General features: G+C 29.8%; 1 protein-coding gene across 1 annotated transcript; it reads left to right on the top strand.

Moving 5' to 3' along the window:
• Positions 1-2571, top strand: LOC107950756 (ras-related protein RABH1b). The gene is made up of 6 exons (XM_016885712.2): positions 1-363; positions 543-613; positions 1080-1168; positions 1381-1492; positions 1616-1706; positions 2090-2571. The coding sequence occupies exons 1-6, from the start codon at positions 247-249 to the stop codon at positions 2234-2236; spliced, it is 627 nt and encodes a 208-aa protein (XP_016741201.1). The 5' UTR covers positions 1-246; the 3' UTR covers positions 2237-2571.
• Positions 2572-10570: the final 7999 nt, after the last annotated feature.

The following is a 10570-nucleotide window of genomic DNA, read 5'->3' as shown; positions in this document are numbered from 1 at the left end:
AAGTTTGAAATTTTTGTTCCATTTTCAATTTTAAAATCTTTCTCGCTTCTCTGGCCCCCGAATATAAATACAATCTAAAAAGGAGAAAACTAAAATTTTAAGAAAAAAAAAAGAGAGGGGCAAGGGATCTCGATTTCAATCTCGTTCTCTCCGGCAGCACCGTCTACTTGTTTCCGGTGAGATCTCGACGTTGTATCCGATCTCGACCCGTTCCATAGCATCTCACTGAACTAGATCCGATTAACCATGGCTCCAGTTTCAGCTCTGGCCAAATACAAGCTGGTTTTCTTGGGGGATCAATCTGTTGGGAAGACCAGTATCATCACTCGCTTCATGTACGATAAATTCGATAACACCTACCAGGTATTTATTTTCTTATTTCCTTATTACACCAGTCACTCACTGCTCTTTATGTCGAAATTATTTTCTCCTCTTTATTTGATTGGGATCTTAGCTGTTTGGATCTGCTTCCTATTTGATTGTTTTAGATCCCTTTCCCTCCAATTGTAAGTTTATTTTATTCTCTATTATCTGTTAACCAGGCTACCATTGGAATTGACTTTTTATCGAAAACAATGTACCTTGAAGATCGAACAGTTCGATTGCAACTTTGGTAAGACATGAACTGTAATTGTTTACTTTGTGCTATTTTATTTGTGAGTTTTTATCGGATTCTGCTTGTTTTTCCATGTATGTTTCGAGTTCTCTTGCAAGCCATGCTTTGTTATGTAGTTGGTGTCATGCCTGGGCAGAGAACTCATTTCGGTCTACTAGCATTCAGCATCGAATTACTTTATTGCTAGTTGAATTTCGGAGTATCTCGTTTGATTTCTGTTGCTTTGGTTAGTTGGATAGCTTCCTGCTAGATATTATAGATTTCAATATCCCTTGGAGTTGCCAGTAGTAGATGATATAGTCAGTGGCACCATTTCCAGTAGTTGAATATAGGCTGTAATGATAAAACGGTCTCTCTCGCTTGTTTGTTGTTTTAATTCACTGATAAGCATGCGATAACTTTCTCAAAAGCATTTTGGCAAGATTGGAATCTCTGATCCTTATTTGCATCATTGTTATTCCAGGGATACTGCTGGGCAGGAAAGATTCAGGAGTCTTATACCAAGTTATATTAGGGATTCCTCTGTGGCAGTCACTGTCTATGATGTTGCAAGTATTTTATCTTTTCACTTTACCCTCCAGCTTTGTAATGTTCATATATCATGTATTTTCTTGTTCAGTTATCACGTTTTTGCATGTTTGCATATGCAATACTGTGGCACTTGTGAAATTCAGTCTCATGAGCTTCTTGTCATGCTTTTATTGATCGTTCATTTGCTTAATGGAAGCCGATGGATTTTACCAACTTTAGGTTTGATATTGTAGGCAGGCAGTCCTTCCAGAATACTTCAAAGTGGATTGAAGAGGTGCGGACTGAACGGGGTAGTGATGTTATCATTGTGCTTGTTGGGAACAAAACAGATCTTGTGGACAAAAGGTAAAAACTGATTTATTAGCACGATTTGACTTTCTCGATGAATGAGGTAGAGTGTCCTGGCATTAGGTAGTGGTTGTTGTTTGAAGAAGGAACATAGTGATCCAAAGTTTTCCAATTTTACAGGCAAGTCTCAATAGAGGAAGCAGAAGCCAAGGCTCGTGATCTCAATGTTATGTTTATTGAAACTAGTGCCAAGGCTGGCTTCAATATCAAGGTAAAACATCGGTAGACTACTACTAATATCCATAGTAATATCATGTTGACTGTATGCTAGATCTGAATGAAATTTAGTCTAGATCCAAGTTAAATACTATTGGCTGCCTTTGATTTTGCATAATGAATTGGAGTTAGACCAATCATCTAATCTCCGAAAGTTTGATCAGTCTTTATGTCTCACATCTGCATCAACTCCCTTACATCTGATGGGTTGCATGATTTATTTAATATGTATCTTGAATCCGGCATGATCATTTAACGGTTGCTGAGCAATCTACCGAGTTCCCTGTTTGACTTGCTATTTTCTTTATAATTTTCTCCATATTCCTCCATGACTGTTGTTGAGCAATCTATTGAGTTCCCTCTTTGATCTCTTTACAGGCTTTGTTTCGGAAGATTGCAGCTGCTTTGCCTGGAATGGAAACCCTTTCTTCAACAAAGCAAGAAGACATGGTTGATGTCAATCTCAAGTCTACCAACGCTAATGCGTCACAGTCGCAGCAACAGTCTGGAGGATGCGCTTGCTGATATGAACATCCTGGTCTGAGCTCATCTTTTCAACATTTCTTTTACGCTTCCGAGATCCTGCAAAGTTATTGTAAAAAATCTATCCTCCCCCCTTTTTATGCTGTATTGGGCTTTTTGGATTTGGTATGTTTAAGCATATACAACTTCACAGAGATTTGTTATGGTAGTTAGGCTAGCCCTAAGCTGTCCTATATGTGTAAGGTTCTTGTGATCTCAAAAAACTGCCAAAATTTATGGTAGTAATAGTCATCATGGTTTTGTTTTTGAAAGGAGTTTAGTCAAATAAATAGTGGATTTGCTCTAAACCATGTAAAGAATGTTTAGCTTCACATTAAGAAATTTTCCTTGCAGATGTTAGAAATTAAAATTTCAAATTTATCGGATGTCATTTTAAGTTCCGGGTTTGACAATGGTTACAACTCATCCTTTAAAGAAACCATTCATTAAAATTAATGTATTCAAGTACCTATCCCTAACAGTATGGGTTAAATCGGAACAGGTTGGACACCCGGTGATAATAGTTAAATCTCTCATTCTGTTCCTATAAAATCATGTAAATGTATTTGTTCCAAGCCGAAGAGGAAAAATCATACTTGTCTTTACCACTCGTAACACCCCAATCCAATAACTCATGCCCGGAATCAAGCTGCTTGGAACATATTAGGGACGCATGATATGTATACTTTTATCACTTAGGTTTTAATTTTTTCTTTTATATAATATTGGGTAGAATGAGGTTATATGATTTGAATTCATGTTAAACCGAATATTATTTAAGAGTTGGAAAATATTAGGCTTCTTTGGTTTTTGACCATATTCTATTTTTACTTTTTTTTATAATTGTTTTCTATTTTTAAAATTCTCAAAAGACAATTTATTTTCAATAATGAAAATATGAAAACATGTTTAATACACTATTTTGTTATAGTAGAGACATGACAATGAGAAATAAAATAAAATAAAATACTATATTTATATAGATTAAAACTAGTAAGAGGTTTTGATATTTAAAAATTGTAGAGAAAAAATATATTTATACGTTTTATACTTTCTCCCACAAAAAACACTTGTAATGCCTAATCCGTTTGTAATTCCATCAATTACTCGGCTATCAAAAAAATTAGTTAATTTTGCCAATCCTCTTATACCTTTTGTTAAGGATATTGAATAAAATATATCTATGTAACCACGATTATATGACCAATCATATATCAAATATATTATTTTATCCAATAAAATCCTTTTAGGATCCCTTTTTACAAATGAATTTAGTAAGTTTAAATTTTGTAAAGATGAGTAAAAAGGTTTATATGAAAGGAATGCTATAAATATTCCGAAACAAGCTATACTCACCGAAAAAGTTGCATTTTTAAAAAATTGATATGAATCCTCAAAATCATTCGAATTTTGATGTAAAAGATTTATAGATAGAGTTAATAATTTCGATAATATATCCAAATGCATTCTTTCTTGATTACAAGGAATTGCTATAGCTCCAACAAATAAAGTAAATAGAAGCAATATAAGCATAGGAAATAGCATACTATTATGAGGATAAGAAAAAGCTTTCTTGTAGCCAAAATTCATAATAGTTTAAATGAATTTGAATTAGGGCTAATTCATTATTTGAATTTAAACCTTGTTTTCAACTTTTTCAACTGTACAGAACATTTTTAATGAAAATAATTTTTTTATTAATTTTAAATTTTAAATTTTCAAAAATAAATTTCAAAATTTTTAACCAAACAAATTAAGGATCCTTAATGTTTTCTATTTTCCAAAAACAAAAACAAAATGATATTTGTTTCTTGAACCCAAAAGTAACCTTAGTGATTGGGGTTGGGTTGATGCACATGCAGTAATTGCAGCACTTAGAATTGGTTAGGATGAAGCACATGCAGTGATTGACATTCATAATCTTTCCACTGGATGATGCTGATAATTTGCTAATTTAGTAATAATGATCAAGTAAACCATACAAGTAATAGCCTAAAAAGAGAAAAAAGGGTAACCATATGATACAAGTAATCAAAGCACTAAGGAACGGTTGAATAAGCAGAGCATATAAGTAAGCTAGACCTACATCCTCTCTCTCTCTCTCTCATGCCAGAATGGTCTGTCCGGTCTGGTCTGGTCCCCATATTCTTAACTTCAAATGTTCATACTTTGTCATTTTTCAAAAAGTATTAAATTATATTTCATTTGAAAAAGCCAAAACTAACTAGAAAATCTAAAGCATCTTCTCGAAGGACTTTTCTAATTAAAGATGATTTTGATAACCATGCAAAGTTTGACCTATAACTATCTTCTCTAATTCATACACTACTCTCTCTGTTTTTTTTTTTTTTGCTTAGAAATTTATATAGATGCATTAAATGCATTCACATGCATGATGTGAGTCTAGCTTTTAATTTCTAGAAGAAAAGAATGGTGAAGTGGTGTTGAGGTGAGGTCCAGGATTAATTCTTAGGGAGGAATTAATTGGTAGTATCAAAGGACATGCCGTCGGCGAAAGGGAAAACACCTCGGGAACGAGTGGTTGTAGTCGCAGTCATAAAATATTGCAAATCAAACACGACATAAGACTGGACTATGTGCTACCCAAATTTCTTCCGACTGAAAGTAACATTTTGTTGATGTTTTTCTATCAGGGGAGAGACTGGAGAAAAAAAAAAACTAATCCGTGGTAGAGAAGGTTGTTTACTGCAAAATACGGTAATGAGAATCCGACTAAGGGTTCATTTGGATGAAAAATGAGATTAGAGTAGTGATAAAGTTAATTATTATTGTTGTAAAATCAATGCTAAATATATAGGGTGAAATGAGAAAAAAAGAATCTTTATAAACTCATAATAAAATTTTATTTATTTCCATATAATATATAACAAAATCATATTTATTTTAAGTAATAATTAAAATTTTCTATATTATATTTATATTAAGGGCAGTACATAAAAAATTTATATATATTTGAATGATATTACAAAATTACAATATTAAGATATTATATTTTTATTCAATTGTGGTGAGATTGAAGTTAAAAGGTAGTTTAAATGTACTATAACACAGGTAAAGTTTGGTGAAGGAAGCCTAAGATTTTCGCACATTATTCTTTTGGAATCGAATTTTGAGCTTAAATTAATTAAATTAAAGATAAATGAAATGTGAAGCTCTTCCAACAATATATTTTTCTTTTACAAGATTTTAACTCGAAATCTTAAAATATATCAATTTTCTTTTATAGTTTTCATGTTTGTTTACTATTTATGTTGGGGGTTCAGGGCTACCCTTACAACAATGTCCAATATTGGAATATGGATTCTCCTTAAGAATGCAATGGGTTTTACTATTACACACAACACTTGTTGATAAAAGACATCAACCTTTTTGAGAATAATGACTTATTTGGCTCTCAAACATTTTTAAAAAAAAAAAATCATTTTAGCCCTTCATTTAATTTTCTTTTTCATATTTTAAGTCTTAAATTTGTGTTATTTATCAGATCACCCCGACAAGGATGGAAAAGTTAACGTTTGTTAACTTTGTTGACATGGCATAATCCACGTATATGCCACATTAGTTTTATAATTTTAATACTTTTAATGATATTTATTTTTTTTAAAAATGATTTTTATAATTTTTTGAATTTTTTAAATTTTTAAAAAGTTAATCAATTGGCAACGTGGTTAATATTTTTCTATTTATTTTGATGTGATTTGATAAATAATACAAATTTAAAAACTAAAAGATGAAAAAATTAAATGTATGAAAAAATTAAATGAAATGCTAAAATAATTTAAAAATAAAATAAAATTAAAGGGCTAATAGCTATTTTTTCATTATTTGATAGATTTTGAGACCTATTACCTTGAATGTTGTATAACTTTATATATAATGTTTACCTTCTACCTATTAATTCTCCTGGTTTACTCAATAATAATAAGAGTAAACTATAAAAATAGTCAATTTTGTTTGTCTCGGATTACATTTTAGGCATTTATATTTGAAATGTTACGTTTTAGTCACTTATATTATTGTTTTGTAACGAATTAATCATTTTACCGTTAAGTTCCGTTATCTCCCTAACGACAATCTTACATGGCAGTCCAAATTAAATTTATTTAATTAAAAACCTATTTTCGTCATAGCAACTAGACATCCAAGTTGACATTTAAAATTTATTTGGACTGTCACGTAAAATTACCATTAGAGAAGTAATGGAGTTTAATGATAGAGTGACAACTTAGTAACAAAACGATAACGCAAATAACTAAAACGTAACATTTCAAACATAAATACCTAAAATGTAATCTGAGGCAAATAAAAGTAAATAAGATCAACTAAAATAAGGATTATTCCGTTGTGAATAACTGAACGTGATTAAACTTGTCCAGTTCTTGTTACCGGGGGAAAAATGTCCATTTTACCCTTCTTTTTTGTTGGTTTTGTAACCAATGTTTGGTCGTTGGTTATAAAATAACCACATTCAAATGTATAAATGAAAGGCAGTTGCTAAGCCTTTATTAATTGAATTATGGTAAGAAAGGAAAGCTATAGAGCAAAGCCGGGTGAGAATTGTCTTATCCATCCTATTTTTCGCATAATATCTTTTTTTTAATCTTTTTAACCCTTAAACTTATATTTTTGTCAAATCACCTTAAAAAAAATTGACATTTATTAACTTTGTTAACAATGATACATCGACATTTAATTAATTTTTTAAAAATTTTAAAAATTCAAAATAAATATAAAAACTATTTTTTAAATAATAAAAATAATTTTTTAAATTTTAAAAACTAATTAATTGATAATATATCAACACATGGCAGTCCAAGCCAGGTGTACTATAATCTTATATATATATATCACATATTCACATAGATTTGATTTTAAATATATGCACATGCATTAAAAGGTTTAATTTTAGCTTTTGCCTCTCTATTATGTTAGAATTTATGATTTAATCCTTTAATTTGATATAATTAGATCGTTTATTTTTATAATGGTTTTAGTAAGTTCAAATTGATAACATTCTTAATTAATGTTGTTAAAGTGATGATGTGAACTTTTTATTTATAAGTTTCTTAAAATAAAGATAGTGTGGATAACCTTCTTACAAAAAATCCATGTAATCACTTTAATAGCTCAAGTCAACACTATTATCAACTACTAATAACATTACAAATATAGAGTGATCAAATTATGTCTAATTAAAATAGAGGATGATAAGTGTCAAAAAGTAACATTTTAGCCTCATTCTTAGTATGTTTTTGGGTGATTATGTGATATTAATTATGAATTATATACTCCAAATCCTTTATATTCATGTTTTGATGCTTAATAGGGCATTTGGGAGCAATATGAGTAAAAAACGGGTGGAAATTAGAACATTGGAGCATTCTGAAAGTTGAACACATGTAGCAGAGTTTCATACGTGTGTGTCCAGGGCATGTGGATTTCGCAAACCATGTTTGCTAACAGTTGAAAGTGATGATTTTTAGGTTTTTTTGGCACTTTGAGAATGTATAAATAAGGGAATACAAGAGGAGGAAAGCAGCCGTCATAGGATAGCATGAAAATTACCCAAAAGAACACCATTGAAGTGATTTCCAAACAATTTGCCATCAAGATTCAAGAGTCCAAGCTGATTCCGAAGGGAGCTATTATGGATTTCTTTTATTTTAGTGGTTATATTGTATTTGTGGTGTACTCTTACAAGTATGAACTAATTCTCTTAATACTTAGGGGAGATGAACCCTAGGACGGATTCTATTGTTTGATTTCTAGTTTTATGCAATAAAACCTTAGTTTTTTTTTCAATTATGAATGCTTAATTGTTCTTGGGTTGATAAATCTAGAGTGTTGATCTATGTTTGATGTGCTTAAGTCTGAGGTTGAATAGACTTTTCTTGAGATTAGATTGTGCATAATTGAATGGAGTTACATGCAATCCTAGAAATATGACAATATAAATCTACCAGATTGGAGTCAAATCTAATAGGGGTATCCATAGAGAAAATTAATGCAATAATAGATGTTTTAATGTGAAAGAAATTTCAATTAATCAACCTAGAGTTAGTTGCTCTTATGCTCGAAAGAGATATTATCATATATTAGAGTGTAACATCCCGAAATAGGGCCTAAACGGAACAGTGGTTATGAAACCACAAATTCGAGGTAGAAAAATTTATTTTATTATTATTTTGAGGTTCATGGTATGACTGCATGATTGTGTGAAAATTTCGTGATGAAATTCTATGCATAAAGTGCTTAAGTTGAGGTTAGGGACTAAATCGAATAATTTGCAAAACTTGCATTCTAGAAGTTTTTAGTATGAAATTGCTTTGGAATATTAATTAGGAGGGTTTAAATAACAATTTGACCAATTTTAAGTTCATGGACAAAAATTAGGACATGAAAGGAATTTTTGAAAGTTTAGGGGTAAAAATATAATTTTTCTAAAGTTTGGGTCAAGGACTGTTTTAATAAATGTGAATATTAAAATAAGTGGTTTAGAGTTGTTTAAAAGGTAAGATAAGTTTAGTAACACCTCAAGCTTGACTCCGGTGATGGTTTCGGGCGTGGGGGTGTTACATAGAGGTTTCTATAGATTAAAGAACTAAGAAAAGAAGTTGCATAATTTAGATTAAGAATTATAGATGAAACCTAGGTGGATTCTTACCTAGGTATTGTTTTGTTACTTGGTTGATAAATTAGGTGCATACATTAGTTAATTGTAAATTTTAATTGATCCTTTAAATTGTTAGGTTAAATAATAGAAAGATGATAATTACTAGTCATTGTAGTCCTCGAGGGAACGATATCTGTGTTCATCATAGCTATACTAATAATTGATAGGTGCAATTGTCTTAGTCAAATTTTTAGTTAATTTAATGGATATTAGAGAAATTAAATCTCAAAATAATTTAAGATTAAAACCCTAAACTAAAATATAAAAAGTGATACATAAAATAAGAGATAAAACAATAATTTTAAAAATCGCAAGGCAGGTTTTTCTTATATTAATTTAAAAAAAAAAATTCTCACGAATCGATACAAAACTGAATAATAGTATATCATTGTTAAATAGGGTAGCAACGAGATAGAACAATGTCTATCATTGGGACAAGATATTAGTTTTAGTAATATTTTGTTATTGAGTAATTTGTCCTAAGTGTTTTGCTTCAAATCTAAACAAATTTTGGGTAAGCATTGTTGTCTAAGATTTTCATCTCCCACTTTCTATTCAACCCAACATTGATTACGATGATGATGGATTTTGAACAGATTAAACATTTTTTTTGACATTGCTTACATATTTACCTTCAAACTTCATTTTTAAACTATATATAGATACTACTAATTAAACCCTTTATTTATGGTTCACAAAACCAGAGACTTTGGGCAACCGATGGAAAGTGCTTCTTGATATGAACCAATACCAACACATTGTAAAGTACATATATGGTCCAAGAGCAGGCCACCTGGCTGGGACCATGAATTAAAGCCCTTTTACATTTATATTTATCAATTTCTCAAGGTTTTCTTCAATTATAATGAGACACACTTCTTGGAAGCTTCTCAAAAAAGAACAAAGTTTTTTTGTATTTTAGTCTTACTTTTTTTCCAAGTTAATACACTGCACATTTCTCTACATTTTTCTAGGTTATTTTTTTTATGACATTAAATTTAAAATTGAGTTAAATTAAATATTTACAAAACTCAGAATACAAAATCTTATATAATCAACATCTTCATATCTTTGTCTTTAGGCTAGAACAAGCTTAACCACCGATAACGGGCTACCATTTATATGTTATAATATATATACTTATATTAAGCTAAGTTGATGGAATAAATTATCGCTTCAAAAAATATTAAAATATTATTTATATATATATCAGAATTTTAAATTTTAATCTCCGGATGAAAATATTATTTAAAATTTATATGAATATATTTGTAATTAAAAAAGATAGTGACATCAACCAATGAATTGGAGAGTTTTCTAGACGGAAACAAAGAAGTAGTAAAATATTAACATTGGAGTGTGGTTATGGTACATCCACGAAGTACATCAAGAAAATTATATAAAACATCATCATAATAATTAAATAAAACTTTTGTTGAAATTTCAAATTTGAGTTTTTAATATCTTACTGTTCTCGCTTAAACTTTTACTTTTGATTTTTTATTTTTTTATATATATAATTATATGAAAAATATAAAAAATATATATTTATAATAGTATTTGTTGTTTTTAAATAAAAAGGATTTTTTTCTATAAGATTTGTATTTGATTGATTCATTATATCAATCCAATTAAAACTTTAA

The sequence above is a fragment of the Gossypium hirsutum genome, chromosome A08 (genome assembly GCF_007990345.1).
Source record: "Gossypium hirsutum isolate 1008001.06 chromosome A08, Gossypium_hirsutum_v2.1, whole genome shotgun sequence".
Lineage (NCBI taxonomy): Eukaryota > Viridiplantae > Streptophyta > Magnoliopsida > Malvales > Malvaceae > Gossypium > Gossypium hirsutum.
This window is presented reverse-complemented; position numbering and strand designations above follow the sequence as displayed.